The 21224-nt window shown below is 47.4% G+C and overlaps 1 protein-coding gene across 1 annotated transcript; it reads left to right on the top strand.

The window, feature by feature from the left end:
* The first annotated feature begins 623 nt into the window (after window positions 1-623).
* LOC128309636 (DNA-binding protein D-ETS-4) lies at window positions 624-20118 on the top strand. The gene is made up of 5 exons (XM_053046069.1): window positions 624-1100; window positions 11642-12449; window positions 12532-12692; window positions 13399-13711; window positions 17525-20118. Exons 1-5 carry the CDS (start codon window positions 1065-1067, stop codon window positions 17929-17931), a joined length of 1725 nt encoding a protein of 574 aa, XP_052902029.1. The 5' UTR covers window positions 624-1064; the 3' UTR covers window positions 17932-20118.
* Window positions 20119-21224: the final 1106 nt, after the last annotated feature.

The following is a 21224-nucleotide window of genomic DNA, read 5'->3' as shown; positions in this document are numbered from 1 at the left end:
TTAAAAAAGGTGTTTTACCAAACCGGTGATGAAGTGTAACGCACAGTGGTGCAGTGTTGTGCTTTGGAGTAAAGCGTCTCGAACGCAATGAACAGTGGCGCACGAGAGGATCAAGTGCAGGACTACAGTACGGTACGGTTCGCTTGCCCCAACAGTTAGGACGTACGCGACCCAAGATCAAGCCCCGTGAAGTGTCACGCAGAGAGTGTGCAGCGAAGGTCGAAGATTATCAGCAAAGTCGCGTCAGCATCAGCTGGGTGCTAGTGTATGCCTTAGTTGTGCTAAAACAAAAAAAAGGGAAACAAGGGGCCACAATCCAGGCAAACACTAAAAGAACCTCGAACAAACTGACGAAGTGTGCCACACTGCTTGCTGATAGCGCCAACAGTCCCCGGGCCAACCTTATCAGTCGGGGCCGACAAGAAAAAAAAGACAAGCAGTTCGCAAAAGCTTCGCTGGATTCACTGTTTGTCCGGTTCTTACGGTCACTCACAGTGGTGGTGTCCCACTGCTTCTATCTCTACCGCCGCGAAATTTTCCTTCGAGTAGCATCCAAAACCCCAACGGAAGGTTACCGTGCGGTCGCGAATTACAGTCGAGTTACAGTCGAGTTGCAGCCCAAATATTCAAAGTGACGAACAATCAGTAAGAAAAAAAAACCTTTGGAACCCGCGATTAAATCAGCAATTGGAATTGCATTGAAGACAAACAAATCGTACCACCTCCGCAATTCATCTTTTTTGTTTTTGCTTTGTGGTGAGGAGATAATTAAAGCAACAGCAAAAAAAAACACCATACGCGATCGAAGTGAAAGGTGAAATAACAACGTTCTCCACCCCGTCGTTAGTGAGCCAGCCAGCGGTGGGTTTTAGTGCTTTGGTTGCGCGCGTGCTTATCAGTTACTCCCGCGATTTGATAACGCATCCATTATACGGTCATCAACAACCATTCCACTCCTACACCCTTCCCAATCGCACCTTCTCCCTCACACCTACTACCACCAGCGTGCAAACGTAAACAAAACAAACACGCGCCCAGTATCGCCCAGTGCCGACCGAACAATAATGGCCTACGAAATGATGCTGTACCCGAAGGAAAAGGTAAGCGAAGATACCAAGCAAAGAAACAAACAAAACCCTCCAACCCTCCAGGCAGACAGCCTTTCTTTCTCTTTCTGCATTTTCCCTCCCCGAAACGGAGGTTTTTCCACGCCTGCTCGATCGATTACACCTGGGAAAACTGAAGCGTACACCAGCGGTGGGTGATGTAATTTTCACGCGCATCTTCAAACGCCGATGACGCACTTTTGCTCCAACCCCTTGCGCGGGTTGTGGCGTGGATGTGTACGTGCCATTTTTTTTCATTTTTCGTTTGTTTTATTTCGCGCCTCCACAGTTCAACTGACATGGGCAATCCACCGATTATCCAGCGTGTTGCGCTCCTTCACCTGCCTTCACCCGCGCAAGGCAATTAAAACGCATTTATTCCATGCGACTTTTGCGCACAAAAACGGAACGCGCACGCGCACACGCGCCTGGCGGAGAGCGGAATAGTTAATTTCGGTGCAAATACCTGCGAGATCCCACACACTTCTTGGTTGGTTTACCAATACAAAAAAAAAAACGCAAAACAACGTCAAAAAGCAACAAAAAAAAACCACGCCTGAAACAGGAACGTATCGACAATCCGCGGTTTTGCGGCGCATTACTTCCAAGCGATTGAAGCGCGGACGATTGTTTACCCAAAGCACCGAGCGCAAATCACAACACAAACATACACAGTTTGCTTTAAATGTACGCTTTGGTGAAGAGGAATTAAGGTGATTCCCCCTCAGCGCAATGCAGCAAAATCAATTTGATTGGCCTTTTTATGATGGTGCTAATGTACTTAGTACAGTCTGGCGTTGTTTGCCTTTTTTTTCACTCTACGCTGGAAGGTAGATTTGTGTGGTAGAATTAGCATGATTATTTCCTCCAACTATCACACACCAATGCTTTGAAGGGGTTAGAAAATGATTTAAGCCGGCTGCTGGAACGCTATGGCATGATTTGTGCTAATTGCTTTATTATTGTACTAAATTCGTTTTTAGTACAAAGGTGCCAATTAGCGTCTGCCATCGAGGCCAATGTTAAAACGATGAATTTAAACTGTTCTATCAGCTTGCTAAATGTTTATTAAATTTAAAAATCGTATCAGGTTTATTTCGAAGCCTAAAACGTTCAACATTCTTAAAATATAAAAGTGAATTTTACAAAAGACCATGCTGCTCCATCGACATTTGACATTTTGCAAGGATTTTGATTTTTTTTTTGGAATTATTTTTATTTTAAAAAGATGAAATAAAAAATTCGATATAAAAATGATTAATCAAGCTACTCGCATCCTTCACGATAATTTGACTCACATATAAACTTTGATGATTAAACAACTCATAACCACCTGGCTGTCGGACTGGCTGGCTTTTTTTTTAATAAAATCCCACCCGATCGTGGAATTAATTTTCATTCCCTTTTTGCGACTGAAGCTGCCTGTTCTGCAAAACCCTACCGAAGGTGAACCGACGGTATGGGAGACCGGTTTCGTGCGGACGTCATTAGACGGGTGGGCAATAGTTACTCACTCACCCGCAATTCATGTCCTGCCCGGTTTCGCGATCGACGGAGAGTCATGAGTGATATGCAAAAATGATTGCTACACCCTTGCTAAGGCCGCTTAGTCACGTCCAACGGTGGAAAAGCACCTTGAACGGATGGCGTCCATACTACCGTGGGCTTTCTACTAGCGATGGAATCCAGCAGAAAGGCAAAGGCAGGGATCTCGTCCGTTCGCCAGCAGGAATGTTACACCATTTCACCAGGTTTGTCCAAGTCATTAGCGACCGTGTGACGTTTGCAAAAGCACAAAACAAAATCATCTACAAACACCTGTCTTTTACACACGTGCATCGTGATCGTTATGGGACAGTTTCGTTGAAAGGAGGAAGAAAACTACTGGAACACTCGTGGAAGGGTGCGGATTCGTCAAGGGGAGGCTCTGTTAAGGGGGGATGGGAAGTGAATTCGCTAACGGGGTAAGATCGCCTACAACGTGCAACGTCTACAAGCACCGGGAGGCAGCTCACCAACACTACCGTACCATCCTAATCCAATATGGCCGCATGTCGCTTCGATGACATCATCCACGACGAATGGCCCTTTTTTTGCAGACTGTGTTGCTGTGTGTATGTGTGTTTTCGCTGACTGAGCGAGGCTGGTCAAAACACGTTAGCTCTAGTTCGGACGAACCCAAACCCGTCCATCGCGCTAAACATGCCACCTTTTCGAAATGTTAGCGCTCTTGGGCGAGTCTGTGTTTTTTTTTTGCTTGCTTCTGCACACACCGTCGACCTTCACAACACATTGTTCCGCCGCGTAATGACTTATTTATGATCGCTTGCCGCGCTACTTGCGCCGTGTAAATACAACAGCTTCTTACGCTTCTCTTGCGCTTGGGGTTGTAGCGCAGCATCGAGTCTTTTCCCCCGTACTCGACACGCGACGTAAAATTGCGACACCTTCCTTTTTCTCTCTCTCGGCCCGGGACACACCGGACTACAAACAAACTTTCACTTTTATCCGTTTTGCGTTGTTTATTGAACGAATTTACTGTTGATCTCTCCACCCGCAAAGTTGATTAGGGGAGGGATGTTGTTGGGAATTGAGGAGGTGGGAACCAAAAAGGAAAGCCCCGATGCGATGTTTCGCATACAAACAGGACGATTTGGCTTTGTTCTGTCCACTTTACTGAGGGTGAACAAAAAAAAAGAGAAACATCCAATCAAAGGATTTAACGATCGTACTAATTTGCATTTAATCCTCTAATTTATTTCTTCTTGAGGGGGAAAACAAAAAAACAACATCACAAACCAAGCAGACAGGTAGAGCTATTTTTAGCACCCTTTCCGTCCAGCAATGAACTTGAATGTTTGCTTTGCAAACATCGAAATTCTACCCGTCGGGATGAAGGGCGCACCACCACCAGAACGCGCGCACCTTTCGATCGTGCGTCAATCTACCGATCTGCGATAAAGATCGTATTTTGCGATCAATAATGAGCGAAGCTAAATATAGCAAAACGGAGGCCGCCACTACTAGGAAACGATCTGTTTTTTATTATTTATTATATCTTTTCACTCCAGCCAAACCCGTCTGTGTCGTGACACTTGCAATCGGTACGATCGTTTTATAAATCCGGCTTAGCGATGGTAATACACAGCGTGGACAATAGCAAGTCGCCACAAGACGCCAATGGGCCAATGGTAGTAGCTTAGCGTCGGTGAGACGTTACTAACGTTCTATCGAACGGCAGCTGTGGCGTTTGTAAAAGCTTAAGAACACACCTTTTTTCCCCCTGCTTTAAGGACTTCCACGTTTCCCTGATGAGAATTCTCCCATAAAGTCCACACAATACCAATCTAACACTGCCCCGGAGGGCATGCGGCGACCTTGAGAGTGGCGTTTTATGTAAAACATTCGATGTCGGCGGGCTACTTAAGTGCCTTCTGTAAGTCTACAGACTATTCTCCGTTCACTGGCTCAGAATACCGCGAAGTTTCATGCAAAACCCCTTCACAACAAGGTGCGAGACCGTGAGCTAGTAGAAGCATCAAGCACGGGAAGAATGGCATTCAGGCCACGGGTTTCCTGGATATCCTTGCCTACCCCGAATGGTTGATCGCATTTACACGGAACCGACAACATCGCAGTGGTTGAAGCATATCGCATATCGAGATTGCTCAATTCACAGGCAGCAAAACGAGTTCGTCGCTTGCGCGTCGCTTCCATTGAGCAAGTCACTGACGACGAGTACACGGACTTCGTGACGACTCTCCCTTTTTGCGAACGGCACAGGGGGTTTTTCCTCCCCCAGTCATCTTAAGAAAGAGAATTAGCAACTCGTAGTTGAGATTGTTTCTTCATCGTTTTTCCTCTCCTCGCCTCGCGGGCTCCACCACAGCTCTCTGTGAGTTCAGTGGTGGTTCAGGTGGCCTTATGTAATTGCAGGAGGTTCTTGCAATGCGCAGCATCGGTATGTGGGTTTTGGGTTTTTCCTACCAATTCGACTCCGAAGGCGAGGCTGCTGCGCTTCATCGCTGAAGGTTAGATTCGCTGACGTACACCCGCGGCCCCGTTTGACTCACGCGTATGCGCCCGGCCAGCTTGTGCAATATCCAGCCGAACTGGCCGTGTCCGAATCTGATTCACTACCGTGCAGCGCTTTCAAATGTTTGACGTCACAGCATGGTGTGTTTGGTGTGTTTGCCGCCTTTCACTTTCACTTGCCCTGCGCGCAGGTTGTGTGCTCGGGCCGTCTCTACCCCACCGAACGGCGACGGCGAGTGACCCAAAAAATGCAGTTTGCTAAGCAAAAGCGACCGAAGCGAAAGCCTTACGAACGGTGCAAGGTAGTTGCGCAACTTAATCCAGTTGTGCGCCTTCCGTCCGTCGATCGTCCGCTTGATGCAGCCAACCAGGAAGATGCTGAACCACAGTCGTCAGTAATCCAGGAAGTTGTGCCCTGGTAGCTCCGGCTAAGCTCCGGGACAACACTTCATGCACACCAGCGACCGAACGGGGTACGGTACTCCGTATCTGTCAGCGACAAGCGTGACTTGTTCTAAAATCGAAAGTGTTGTTAGTTCGTTTTACCCGATTTAGTGCCCTTATTGCGCCGCTGAACACTGCAATGGCGTTGACTAGCCATTCTCGTCCAATAAATTCTCGCACAGCTAAACGGCGATCATGATCGTACCGAACCACCAGAAACACACAGAACCTGCTCAAACCGGTATTGGCGTTCTAAAGCGGCTTCTTCGCTTTGCAAATAGAACCTTCACACACACACACCCATTCGGAGGCACACAATAAGAAGAAATAAACACAAACCGGTAAACAAAATGGCAGCGACGGGATGGAACGAATAATGCTTCCGCGATCACAAATTCGCCAACCGACGGGCAGAACCGGTCGTCGATCGCAAACATTGTGCCAGGAGGGGAGTGGTGGGGGCGATTTTTTTTTATTCGCCAACAAGCGCGCTACATACACGAATTCTCGAACTTTTCTGGCCTGCCCAATTCGAGATGGAACATTGAATTTTTTTTCGTTACTACCACCGCTGTTGCTGCTGCTGCTGCGTGTCGAATGTCGACGAAATCCAGCTTGACGCCCCGATATCGGTAGTTAATTTTGCATAATGTTACCAGATTCCTGCATACTAATGGGTTGGCCAACCAATGGTTCGAAAGGTTACGCGGCTTGAGCTGGGCCGTTTGGTTTTTTGGATGTATTGTCCATTTCGCTCCACACGATGCGCGTAAAAGCTTTAAGCTTTAAAGTTGAGACCCTCTTGCAGATGGTAATTTGATAACCATCGCTTCGAAAGAAAAGAATGTAGCAGGCTTTGGTTTTTTTATGCGTTTCTAGTTGATGTTGTGTAATGTTTTTCCTTTCGGAAGCTAATTGTTGGAGTTTTAAAGGATATACTTGAACAAGTCCGACTAGAAGCGGGAGTTCTGACGAAGAACACATAAAAGTGACGTGACTTGGAAAGAGCGATCAAGATCAAGACCGTTCTCAGCGTTCCAATTAGATCCGTGTATTGAAAACCTCATCATAGTTAATGCAAAACGTATGCAAATGTATTTATTCTGATCTGCCATAGAGTAGTGCAAAAAAACAGCTGCTGACTAATCACAATGACATACCTTTTGTTCCACTTTGAGCTGCCTGGCAAAACATGACGCTGGGCAACAAAAAGCTCTGTAAAGGAGGTGGCATTTATGAAGGGGTTCTAAACCAAATATGCATGACTTTCATGACCGTAAATAAACAGAAGTTAAGTGAAGCCTGACCCGGTTTTTCCCCGAACTTCTCGCTCAAGAATGGATTGATCTTGATGTGACATAAGAGTTATGCCTTGTAGATACAAGGTGTCCTCTAATATCCTTGAGGAACTTTTGAGTTAATGATGAAAATGTTGAAGCCTCCCAAGAATATATTAGGAAGAAGAATTCAAGATGATATGATCACTAGGACACCCTTCGAATTCTATACACTTTCAACAATTAAAGTCCCATATCCACTTCCAAATGGTCCACTGGCCAGGTTCAACATAGTGTATAGGACCTACGTTCCAGGACATGAGAACCTTTGAAGGACCTGCGAATTGATGTTGAATTTAGGCTCACGTTTTTACATTTTAATGATGGAAATAAACATTTAACACTATTATAGCCGAAGAAGGGCGTCCCTGACCTGGTTTTTCCCCGAGCTTCTCACTCAAGAATGGATTGATCTTGATGTGACATAAGAGTTATGCCTTGTAGATACAAGGTGTCCTCTAATATCCTTGAGGAACTTTTGAGTTAATGATGAAAATGTTGAAGCCTCCCAAGAATATATTAGGAAGAAGAATTCAAGATGATATGATCACTAGGACACCCTTCGAATTCTATACACTTTCAACAATTAAAGTCTCATATACACTTCCATATGGTCCACCAGGACCAACATCGTCTATGGGACCTACCTTCCGGGACATGAGAACGTTTGAAGGACCTGAGAATTGATGTTGAATTTAGGCTCACGTTTTTACATTTTAATGATGGAAATAAACATTTAACACTATTATAGCTGAAGAAGGGCGACCCTGACCTGGTTTTTCCCCGAGCTTCACGCTCAAGAATGGATTGATCTTGATGTGACATAAGAGTTCTGCTTTATAGCTACAGGATGTCCTCTAATATCCTTGAGGAACTTTTGAGTTAATGATGAAAATGTTGAAGCCTCCCAAGAATATATTAGGAAGAAGATTTCAAGATGAATTCCATATGGTCCAACATCGTGTATAGGACCTACCTACCGGGACATGAAAACTTTCGAAAGACCTCAGAATTGATGTTGAATCAAGGACCTGAAGCTCAAATCTTTCCATTTTAAAGATGTAAACAAACATTTAACACTATTAAAGCCGAAGAAGAACGGCCCAGAGTCCCAGACAAATAGGGGACTCACTATGGGACAATATCTAGCCTGTCAGACTAGCAATAAGTAGGGTGTAGACGAAACCCGCCCAACCCAATCAATCGACACCACTGACCATATTGCACACAGCAGGTGTCCCCACATCTGTCCGTGTCGCAAGATCCCATTCATCATCTGCTGCCCCCTCCCATACATGGTCCGATTGAAGCCGAGAGTTACTTCCGCAGTGTTCAGGAATGGTACGGCCGCACCATAACCCAACCAATCGCATAAGGGAATCGGGGACTTGGGTCTAGTTTAATTGCTCCAGATCGGTTTCCAGTTGCACGCGGCCTGGCAGCAGGGAAAGTTGAACACCGCACCCAAAGAAGACCTTGGGAAACTGGACGACCAGAACCAGTCCCGGCCATACCGAGGCCCATGGCCAGCCACATTCTACTGGATGCGATTCTAGCGCATCGCATCGCACCTGGGACACTTTCTTCGCTGCGTACTTTTGCCCTTATCGGGGGGGTAACACGGCGCAGCATCATTCTGGTCGCGGGTCGCGATTGCCTTTAATTAGAAACGGTAAGCTACGGCACAGGTACAGTAAGGGACGCACCTCTGTGCGTGCTGGAACTACCGAAAGCCGGGGGGGTGGCCGTTTGTCGAAAGTGTGCAAAATGGTTTATTGCCGCTTTTTAGCTTCATTAGATTTCTGCGTGCGTGCTGCCCCCACAGGACGGGAACAGAAAGTTGGTCGCTTCTTCAGAAAGTCCATCCAAAGCGCAGTCAGACAGGCGGGCAGAAAAAAACGCCAGTAGGTAAATTTGTTTTCTGCTCTTGCTGCGCTCTGTTCGAATGCAAACAGTGTGTTGTGCTGAAATGCACCCTTTTGAAGCCATCGGGCGAAATCGGCCACCGTCGCCGGTGTGTGTCTGACGCTGACATAAATATTTATGGTGTCGCGTACACCGCACCTTGCGTACCCCTGAGCTGGTGCATGTCACGCTCGTTGCTGTTACTTGCATAAACAATCGGCCAACTTTAAGGTGTGCCAGCAATAGAACAATCGCTACGTGCAGTGAGCGTTCCCCCTTCGGGGTAGATGGAGCAAAATTTGCAATGCATACATTTTCACTCTGTCAATACGGTGCGCGAAGGCGTTCAGCGTCAACAATATCAATGATCCGTTTTCGAGTCAAGCGCGAACATCATCATCTCGCATGCAAACACGCATGCAGCGGCACATGACTTCACTGGAAATTGTACTAAATTAACACAGACAGAAAGAGAGACGCTGACCCAGCAGGTCTGAGAACAGCAGGTCAGTTTCCTCGAATTCGCCATAATATAACCGCACGGAAAAACGTCATTCTAGCGTTTACGATTTTCCCACCGAACTTAAATCACCCAACAATGCCTTCCACAATGCTTTGCCTCGCATGGGGGTTTACTGTAAACGATTTCGCCGTAATCGACACGGCATGATCTAGCCCAGCATCCTCAGATGCGCACAGTACTTTTCCAAACCTCGTCACTACCGATCAATGAAGCTCAACACTGACGTCAAGCGGAGCCCGGCGAACGATATTGGACGACGACAAAATGGCCACCACGATCACATGACGTGATCGATCGATCCAGGTGTGCAGTTTACGCTCATTTTCGCTCAACAAAAATCGCGCTGGAGGCGGAATACCGATCGTTACCGATCGAAAGATCAGTAGCAGTAGTACGCACGCTGGACAGCCGATGAGGATGATGATGATGATGATTGTGCGATTATTTGACGTGCCGTGCCCCGGTTGCCGGAGTACGCGAGCTAAATTTAGATCATTACGTTACCAAAACCGCTCGAAGCTTGGCGAAACAAGTTTGCACGGTGGTACACACGCGATCGACCTTTTTGCCGTTGATTGGCTAGCCATCGGGGGTTGCCTCGCTGTACCGAGGCTCCATCGGAAATTCTAGCCCGCCCCCTTTGGTTCCGATTGGTCCGTTTCCTGTGCGGACCAATCGTCACAATTAAGGTGTTACATAATTATGACCGCCTCTTCCAGGTGCAGCAACAAAGTAGGCAGTGCCAGGACTATTCCACGAACGTCTTATCAGCCACACGAAAACCCCACATGTGTGTTCGGGAGTCATTTATTTAATAGATCCCGACAGCCGAACCTCTCCGATACCGATCGGATGTCTCGGTGGTATCGAAGTACCCCCCCGAAAAAACAAAAAATCCCATGCCCGATAACGGATACATGGGGCTGATAATGGTCGATTAGATGTTTTGATTAGTGACAGTCAGTGGTTTTTGCTATAAAAGGCACTGCCACCACTGGGTGGGTTGAAGCTAAACAGTTCACTGCAGCAGTTCACTGTGATACGTCCAAGCGTGCGTGGTACTATGCCGCATCGAACTTGCCACGGTGCGAAGCGAGAAACGACCGCCATGGTGGAGCAACTGGCACGCGTTGCCGAGCAGCTTCTGGGCGAGATACTGAGACAGGTGAGGAACTGCGAAATGTTGCCTAGAATTTTGGCCAGTGTTCTTGGAGTGTTCCACCAGAGTTGTTATGTCGGACGTCAGCTTCCTGAGCTTTATTCGCGTGTGTCAATCGCCAGTGAAGCGTGTAGACCTTGAGCAGCGTGCGGTGATGGCAGTTTGGCGTGTACTAATGAAACGTGTGCTCAAGCTCCATAATGTTAGGCAGCGCTGTGTTCTGCCAGGCTCGTGATGACGCAGACCGTACGGATGCTAGAACGCCGGAACTCCACGAGTGGCCTAGTGGGATAACTGTCATCATCACACAGCTCCACCAAGTCACCGCGTATCCGAAAGCTCCCAAGCTCCAAACGTTGTAGAATACGCAATTTGTTTGCAAAACCTACGCCCCACAGCCTGGGGGAGCTGTGGTTTTTGGGAGGGAAACAGGCGGGATACCGGTTGTACGATCGGTAGCAGAGCCGTAGTGCCATGAGAACAAGACGCGCGACCATTCACGCAAGCCTTGAGAAGGTGGAAAGCGAAGTGGGTACGGGAAAAAAACGTGACAGAGAACGGCAGAGAGCAGGAAATGGCAGTACAGCGAAACGATGGCGTAGTAGCATGTTTATACCTAGGCCAAGTAGTACACTCGTCCATTTTATTGGCCTGCGTTAGAACCCGTTTGCGTGTGTGTGTATGTGAGAGTTTTTTTTGTTGCTCAGTATTACCTGTGCTGACGTTCCTAGCGACGTCAACGATGCTGACTGTATAAAGCTCCTCCAGGGAATCAAACCAATTCGGGGGAGGGGACGGAGATGGCTGAGGGGAATGTTGCGCAGATGGAATTCGCGTAAAACTCAGCTTCACAGCGTGCTAGCGTGTGTGTGTTGGTGTTGGTGTGTATGGCGGGGATGGGTCGAATAGAATCTAGAATCGCCACCGGCTACGCTTTGCTGTGCCTTGTTCTAGGTCTAGCAGCGTGTGTCAGTCTGTGATATGTTTCGGAGGACACGATACACGCTACCCGCGGGCGCGTGCAAGATCGTCTGTCTGATCTAGTTTTGTAGTGAGTGTCATCATGCATCGTGCTCGTTTGCCGTGAAACTAAAAGTCGCTTTTTCTTTGCCTTGTTGTTTCTCTACTATAGACGCCCCAGACCGTACCGGCCGGGAACTATACGTCGGACGTGTACGCATCGTACGCGGAACTGTTCGATCTGTCGGTGCTACCGAACGACGGTGAGGTCCCACTGAGTCCCCAGTCACAGCAGCAGCAGCAGCAACAGCAGCAGCACGGTTACGGTGGCCCAGCCCAAAGCCCGGAGTACATTCCGGCCACGATCTTTCACGACGTGCCGACTGGGGGTGGGCCGATGCAGCCGATGAAACAGGAGCACCCGTCGACGACCTGGTCGGACAGTTGGAGCAGCAGCAGCGGTTACAGCAGCTGCGGCAGCGTCATCAGCAGCAATCCCGCCTCCCCGGAATCGACCGCCTCGTCCTACGGATTGCTGGACCATCCCCATCAGCAGCCGCTGGGCAGCCGTAGCACACTGTCCCCGTACCACGGTATCGGTTTGCTGGACCAGCCGATCAAAACGGAGTACGATTCCGGTGCGGAAACCAGCATCGATCTGGAGTCGCTGCTCGGTGACGCATCGCCGTACCACCCGTCCCAGGGCCCGACGTCGCCGGCGTACGTGAAGGTGGAGCAGAGCTACGGGCAGCTGGAGCAGCCCCAGGCACCCAAACCGCCCGGTGGTGGTTTCCAGATACTGCGGGAACATCTGCAGGACACCAGCTTCCAGCGGCGCCACAATCTGAAACCGTTAGAGCTGGATTCGCTGATCGGAGGGCTCACGACCCATGCCGATATCGGGCCGGTGTTTGAGTTCGCGCTGCAGGAGATGAAGAACGGGGTGCAGGCGACCTGTACCGAGCTGAGCATCTCCTCCGGTAAGTGATCAGGATTGCGCCGTAGTAACACCCGACCTGCCCTCACTAAACACACTGTGTTTCTTCCAAATCCCCATTACAGATCCCAAACAGTGGACAACGGCAAAGGTTCACCAATGGTTGGAGCTGGCGATGGGCAAATATTTCCTGCCCCGGCTGGACAACTTGCCGGTTCTGTTCCCGGAGAATGGCGCCCAGCTGGCGGCACTACCGCTGGAAGAGTTCGTGCGCCGTATACCGCAGGTAAGCGAAATCAAAACAGCACCACAAAATGGTGTTACCGAACCGCGTTCAGTTCGTCGATGACGTCAGCCTCCAACACACACAGTTCACAGTCGGAGGCCGATCGTGAGAAGGCCAAACGCACACAACGAACGTGCTTCCATCTGGAGAACTTGTGCTTCGTGTGTGCGCCCAAAAATCTTGGCTTGTGTGTGCTGTGTTTGTTTGTTTTTTTCCCTCCAGTTTTTTTTGTTTCGTTGGATGGAGATCGTTTCCATCCATCCTCCAGCGGAACTGGTTCTCGCCATGAGACGCAGACGCAGTAACCGCAGCACCGTTGCCATTTTAACAGCCCTCTCCCCCTCTGTACATTCGCTACACACCGGGCGGCTTTTCACTTTCACCGCGATTTTATGTATTTGTAACGCCATCGAAGTTGGCGTTGTCTCGAAGTCGTAACACCTTCCTCACCGTATGTAACCACCACCAACGGGTCTGTCTCGAAACACAGCAAACCAGTCTATATCTCCGCTCCGGCAGACGAGACTGCCAGCTCGTTCAGATGTCTGCAACATTCCATTCAAATGAAACTTCAGCGAACTCTTCTAGACAACTCCATTGGAGGAGTTTTGAAACTATCTTAGTCTTAGTAATATGTTATAAGAACAATTATTCCTTCATCCAGTAACGCAACATCTTCTTCGTCTCCGTATCGTATCTTTGTCAGGGTGGTGATAAGCTACACGGCTACCTGGAGCTGTGGAAACAGATCCACCGGCTGATGGTGGGCGATAATGCGTCCGTCGACAGTATGGTCACCGAAAGTCTGACCGGCGCTGGTGTGATCTCCTCGATGGGATGTGGCGGTGGTGGTAATAGCAGCTTTGCTGGTACATTGCCTGTGGACAGCATGCCTGGAGGAGTCATGATGTCCGGTAGTGCTGGAAGTAGCATCAGCAATGTCACTCCCGGTCCCAGCTCAAGCCCTTCGATGGTGGATAACTTCGACAGTGACTCCATGAACGGAGACATCAGCGATGGTAAGTTCTGCGCTCATTACCTTTTGGATCATTCTTCTTCTCGGTCACCGGGGCGCAACAACTCTCAAAAGATCTAGAGGTCTCTGTTTATTTACCCTTTAGCTGGATAGATATTACTACGTACGGGAGTTTTTGGTTCCGGATGGGATTTTGGACCGGTCATGTCGTGTGAAGACCGACCCTCACTACCAATCGGGCCGCCTCGATAATGATGAATCATTATCGCTAAATCTACTAGCTCCCAATTTTTTTTGGTTCCAAATAGTGTTGTGCTTAATGAATCTTTTGCGAAGAATCATTCATATGCATGTTTAACGAAGAGTCATTCGAATCATGAGCCGATTCACAAAAGATTGATGAATCCTCGAGATTCCTCGACATTTATGAATCCTCAGAGATTCACTAGTCTTCGAGATTCCTAGAGAATCCTCAGAGATTCATGAATCCTCAGAGATTCATGAATCTATTCTTTCTGAATTACCCAACACTAATTCCAAACAGCGGACCAAGATGTAGTTGTTAGCCTCAGTTGTCAGCTGCAACCATTTAACAACCAGTATGCAAACTTAAGGGCCCAAAAACAAAAAACAAAACCTTTCACAAAGCCTCCAAAGCAAACACAACCACATGGTGGTGGTGGGCAACAAACGGTGCGTCGCCTAGCAGAGTAGCCCGCTTCACCACATGGCCTCCTCACTCGATCATCACTCTCGATCGCTCGCTCTGGACTTTCTCTGGTGAAATTGATTTTATGTAGCGTTGGGTACACAACACCACAAACTCCCTTCGCACCGAAAACCCTTGCGTCCCGCGCTACCAGAAACATTGGAACACAAACACATGGACGCCCATTTCGCCTTGGAACGACCTTCGGAATAACGATTCCGAGCAAACAAACAAGCAAAAGGTCTTGCTGCTCTGGTGGTGTTTTGTTGCCTTATGTCTGGAGCATTTTTCTTGCCGGGGAGGTTTTTTTTTTGTCGTTGGCGATTGGTTTTCTTCTGGTTCTTCTGTATTTTTTGGATTGTATGTTGGGGGAGAGACTTGGGTTTCGCAAAGCGGCAAAGATTACACCAGGCAGGCAGGGGGAGAAGCAGCAGGTTTTGAATGGGGCAAAATGGCGAAAAAGGAAAGACAGTTGTAGTTATGATACACGAACGTTAAAAAACCCGTTTTGGGCTAAATATTTTTTGTAGCAGAGCTTACAATATTGGAGAATGTCTCATTGGAGAAGACGTCATTCCCTTTTAGTTAACTCACCGTCAAGATGTTTGTAGTCTTGGGACAAGAAAACCACACTTTTACCCTGAGGTAAATTGTAAACAATTATTTTCTCCCTGTTTGTTTGACCGTGTGTTTGCAAAAACAGATCGTTACAACTCGCAGTTGATCACTCTCGTCGAAGGGAGCGCGAACAGCGCATTCGCATCCCCAAAAACACGCAACAGCGCACGCAGCTCTTTCGCTCTCTTCACGTAACTCTTTTGTGTGCTGTTGGTTGCTGTCTGATTCAGTCGATTTCTCGCACACCAAACGAACCTTTCCCACCCCGTTTTGGGGCCGGTTGTTACCCCGATACGGACGACCATCTCCACCTGAAATCCCCTCAAATCTTCCACTACTCGCATCCACGCACACGCACGCACAGGGTGAGCTTTTGTTTCGGGTTGTTTTTGTTTTTCTGCAACCGAATAAAACCAACAGTGCAATCGCAAAAAAATTCACCAATCACACAAACTTTACGCAGTGCGACGAACAAAACCGCCACCGAAGAAAGTGTGCTGGAACAAACTCCCAGCGATGGTGATTGTACCCGGGGGTGTGAGAGAGAAAATGGCTCCATCATCACAACGGTCTCCTTCCCCCCCAAAAGGGGGCTGGAAGTTGCACTGCTGCTGGTCACCATCTGAACTTGCGCCTTTTTGCATTACACTTGGTCTCTTTCACTTCTCCAAAGGTTGTGCGATCACCCGCGATCACCGAACGAAACCTGGAACAAGCTCGCCTTCATGCCATACATAACCTCCACGTCGAACGTCCTTGAGGTTTTTGCCTTTATCGCTTGATTGAACGATACGAAGCAACGGCAGAGGTAGACGAGTGAAAGATCACGATCACGGCAGAGCGGAAAAAGGGAGCGAAAGGGAAGCGATCTTACGCCTTTTCTCCGAAGGAAACCCTTGAAAACCGTCTGCACCCCCGTAGTGCGATTGCTTTCTCTGCCGTTTTCGATGACGGGCACACACACACATCGCGCGCTTGCGTTGCCAAACCGGCCCCATGGTTAATTTCTTTCACACCCTCTGCCCTGTTTGTCCCGTGTCCCACACCCCTGTGTGCAGTGCTGTGTGCCCGAAAGGGGAAAGCTTACCAGTGATTATAAGATCCATCTCAAATGGCCGAGCCGTTTATTAGCCGGAGCCGGATAAGACAACATCGGTGATGGAGGTATTGATTTTGCTTTTTTAATCTCACATTTTATTTGCCACTAGTTATTATGTGTGTGTGTGTGTGTGTCCTCCACACAATGGCATACTGGCAAGAGCAAGATCGCTATAAATTGTACGATCACGTGCACAATCACAAGACTTATTTTGTTTGTCGTGTATTTATTTCGGTTTTCCTGCACCGAATGCCTGACACGGTCAGCTCCTTTCAGTTTTGCATACGATTATGGTAATTATGGTGTCTGTCGAGCGTTTCTTTGTCTTTGACTTTCCCCTTCTGTACTGTACGCACGAGCTTCAGCTCGCAGTTCGCTACCAGTGACACAAGCGTTCCGGAATGTGTCTGAACCCGTTTTGACATTTAACGCCACTTACGAGTAGCGGCGAGCTCGCGAGGGCTTACTCGTAATTTCTTTGACTCGCACTAAAGCTGGTTATGGTCCGTGCAGATGTCCGAGTTCCTTGGAAGATTGGTGCCTTGATCTAATGTTAATACACCGAAGGTCGGAGATCGAGTTTCATCTGAGCAAACGCTTTAACGTCTTTAAGTGCTCAGAATTGCTTAACTCTCCAAAAGTCAAACAAGATCATCAAGATCAAAGGAGTTTTGAAAGTCACTGGTAGAGTTGGTACAATTTTTAGAACCTTCCTTGAATATTCCGCTTCAACCTTCAGAAAGCCCTCCAATATCCCAAGGAATGTGATTAGCAAAGCGATACCAAAAATCCTTGGCATTGTGGTCTAATACCTCTTAACTTGTCAGATTAAAGCTTGTCATGCATGTCTGTGAAGATGTCCGAACTCCTTGGAAGTTTGATGCGATGATCTAGTGTTAATATCCACCGAAGGAAGTGGATCGAATTTTATCTGCGTAGATGCCAAAACTGCTAAGAACTCCTTTTAAACAGGAACAGGAGCATCGCATCATCTTTATATGAAAGTGATTGGTTAAGTTGCTACCATTTATAGAATCTTTCCACCATATTCCAAGTGAAAGTTGAATCACAAAAGAATCCAGTCTTGACTCCAACAATCTCACTACGACTCCAAAAGCCCCACCAATATCCCATTAAATGTGACTCATTCACGATAATGAAATCCTTGGTGTTGTGGATTTATACCTCTTTCGTAAGATGCTACGGTAACGGATGTATCACCAAAGACCCTCATCAAACAAATCAGGTGAAGGCCGTTTACCTGTCTCGTTTTTTACACTTAACGTTCGGTGCCAATTTTCGATGATTTCGTAGAAAATTTCCCTCGTTGTGAAATGCTTAATCTTGCATCATCTTATTCATCTTCTGTATCTCGCTCTATAAAACACTCCATTCACCTTCTTTGGTTGTTGTTTCTCCTTCCTTTTCAGATGACGATGAAGATATGCCCCTGGAAAGCCCTGGAAGCTCGTCCTCGGCTGGTGCGTCCACAACCACCGCGACCGGTACCTCCGGCACCGGTCAACCCGGTGGTCCAACGCCGAAAGCACGCCACGGCGGCTCCCACATCCATCTGTGGCAGTTTCTGAAGGAGCTGCTGGCCTGCCCGGAACAGCACCAGAACGCAATCCGCTGGATCGACCGGTCGAAGGGTGTGTTTAAGATCGAGGATTCGGTGCGCGTTGCACGGTTGTGGGGTCGGCGCAAGAACCGGCCCGCCATGAATTACGACAAGCTGTCGCGCTCGATACGGCAGTACTATAAGAAGGGTATCATGCAGAAAACCGAACGTTCCCAGCGGCTCGTCTACCAGTTCTGCAGCCCGTACGCACTGTAAAGCGCGACCAGTGTGCTTTCGAATGGAGAAGAGGATAGAATTTTAAGCTTCCCTAGAGTCCCCCCGTACATTCCTTCACTCCATAACGCAGTAACTCTGTTAGGATACGCTATTTATGACGTTTAATTTATTGTTCCAGCAAAAGCGCCTAGCGCCTTCGCAGATCTAGACATTTAAGCACACCTTTACCAACCCCCGTCAGGTGTCCAAAAACCATCCATTGCACGGCAATCAGCCAACTCCACTTGTCTAACCTATGCTAGCGCCTGATAAGTTTAGGTTAGAATGGCACAAGCCTCTCGCAATGATGATGTGCACCAGAGTGTCTGCAAGTGTAATCACTCTTTTGTATTATCACACGGGCATGATCATTCCGGAGTGTGTGTGTTTGTGTCGATCGCGGTCCCACTCTAAGTGTTGGGTAGTATTAACCCAAACGAGTTACCGCAGCTGACAGCACAGACCAGCTCGGATGATATGAGCTTTAGGATAATATTCTTTAAAAATGATGTGATTACTTACCGTCCTTCTGGTCCTGAGAGTGACCACTGCGAGAACACTGCCGTTGATGCTCATGCCTCCACAAGCTGCTGAGCCGCCAGTCGCGCAGTCTCCGGCTCGATAAGTTCTCGTACAAAATCACCAACAACGGCAAACCTTTTCTGCTCTTCCTCTTCCTCCGATTGATGATGAGGAACCAGAACCACTGTTTGACAGTTCGCGGACATCTTGCACCGTATGCTGATCCAGTCGCTAGTCGACAGTTAACGCTGAGCAGGTACATACACCTACACTCCGTTCGTCGGCACTGCGACAACATGGCGGTACAAAAAAGCCGCGCAGCGCGATGCGCGTGTCCACCTAATATCGTTTACTTTTTAACGTATTGCTTACCGTTCTGCTGCTTTGCTGGTTTCCGGGCGCACCGGGTATTACGGGTGCCTGGCCGCAATGGCAGAATCGGTAATTTCGGTCCCATATATCTATGATATATTTTTACTGTAAGTTCTATGAACATTACATGTTTAGGTAGCATTCACGATCGTTAACTAGGTGTAGTTGAACCCGTACGGATAGGATTAAGGGCATAGACACAACCCGCACCCTCTCCCGGGGGTGCGAGTATTGTTCTGTGCGTAGTAGATTTTTTTTTAGTAAGACGTCTTCTCTATTCTGTCCTGTTGTCCCCACTATCACTTATCTTCGTGTGTTCTACACACTTTCCTGCTACATCTCACTTTTCGAAACGGAAGCTTCGGCACCATAGCTCTACGCAGAAGCTATGATGCAAGGCGTTTAGACATTTAAGGCAAATAAAAACAAAACGGTTCATCTCACGAACCTGAATGTCGCATGCGCATGTGACGAAACTAGGCTATCGTTGCAATATTTGAAGTAGCATTAAGCGTGCAGAAACAAACAAACAACTGAAGCAGGGATACATAATCCCGATTGTTGCTTTGTTGCTAGTGAGTTAAGAGGAAAGCGAGCCATAGTGAGTTGTTGGGTGACGCAAACTGATCAAGAGTCGTCGATGAGAAACATAGAGCTCACTTTCTCATCGTAGACTTTTCAACGGTTACTAGAGCGCGTCAGGTAGTAGTGGTAAAGGATCGTCATGGCAATCAACCGCCAGAAGGGCTTCATCTAGTAAACGTTGAATCTTCACTTACGTGTGGTAATGCATATTAAGTTAAGCAATCGTCCGACACGTTCAAGCCACGTGCCTTCTGTTAGGAGGGACACCGTTCCCATTAGACTGTAGCGCTATAGCGATTAACCAGCCGATTAAACGTAACACCTAAAAATGTACTACCTTCTTACAGCAAACCTTCGTTTTGTCTCACATAATTCTACCATTCTGGGTGTTTGGGTAGCTCCAACGTGGAGCATAATTTGGTAGGATGTAAGTTTTGCAAAGCAGCAATGAAAATCTACAAATAACTATATGTGATTTAAGTGCCTTCTAAAAAAAAAACACACACACACGTAATGTGTATAACCACAATAATATTTTATCATCATCGATCGATCGATTAGATTAGAAGGGAAAGTTAATACCACAGTTTTAGATACTGCAATGCGCAACGCACACATCAGAGATCTTATACTGCAACTTTTGCGTCAGAATGTCGTTTGCACTGTAAAATGTAATGTGAATTTATTTGTACAATAAACTAGAACTAAACAAACCCAATGTACGCCCTTTGTTTTCCGATATTCCAGAAATCGTTTTGCGTGGACATCTTCAAACTGTTGTAATAATATATGAATTCCGATGAAGCCCCTTCTTCAGAAGTCTGTTCAAGACTACTGAAAGGTATTTCTCACGAGTATAACTGGATGAAGTTTGCCGATGTACTCACAGCAAGGAGTTCTGAATAGCTCAGATTTGTTACCATAGGCCATACAGAAAACTCCATCTGCACCTCATATAGGCTCCAGAGGGAACAGAGTCTGTTGTGGTCTGAGGACTGAACACACTACCTTGAGGCTACCTTGAGGCCGACAAGCAGATTAAACTTCGGGTCAAGCCGGTTCCAAGTTTCACTCTACATGAGCGGTCTTTTAAATAAGAGGATAGCCAACCTACAATCGAACTACTAAAACCTAGTTTGAGTATTTTTGCCAGAAGGAGATCGTAAGAAATACTATCAAAGGCTGCACGAAAGTCTATGTAAATCGCCTCCACTAGTGAGCCAGCCTCGAAATTACGACACACTGTGAAAAAGTAAAGACAAGTTGTAGTAGAACGACCAGGCATAAATCCATGTTGATTTAAGCTGATAGCAGAGCTACAGCAAAAGTGAAGGCTTTGATGAATAGAGATCTCAAGCGCTTGTTTGAGTAATATCACGGTAATTAGAAATTAAATTCCGGGCGTCTTTTTTGAAGATCGGGAAAAGCCGGCAGGGTTTCCAGATAGCAGGAAATACTTCAGTCGATAGTGATAAATTAAACATTTTAGCAAGGTATGGAGAGAGGCTTTTACGGCAATTAGATCAACACTGAAGCTGGTGTACCATCTGGGCCCGGAGAAAAAGACGGTTTAAGTTTGGACAACGCATCGTTAACCATCTCAATACGCATGGAAAGGCTAACTAGATTGCCGGGTGTATTTTCCAACGGCAAGTATAAAATTGTTTGTATCACTGATCGGATCCTCAAACATAGTAGAAAAATGATCCTCAAACACCTCAAAGATATCAGCTTGGCAAGAAACAGCATTACAATGGGCAAAGCATTACAGTTTCTACGAGATTTATTGAACTTCCAGAAGGAACGGGGGTGAG

The sequence above is a fragment of the Anopheles moucheti genome, chromosome 2 (assembly GCF_943734755.1).
Source record: "Anopheles moucheti chromosome 2, idAnoMoucSN_F20_07, whole genome shotgun sequence".
In the NCBI taxonomy this organism is placed as follows: domain Eukaryota; kingdom Metazoa; phylum Arthropoda; class Insecta; order Diptera; family Culicidae; genus Anopheles; species Anopheles moucheti.
Note: the sequence above shows the minus strand (reverse complement) of the source record. Positions and strands in the feature narration are given on the sequence as shown.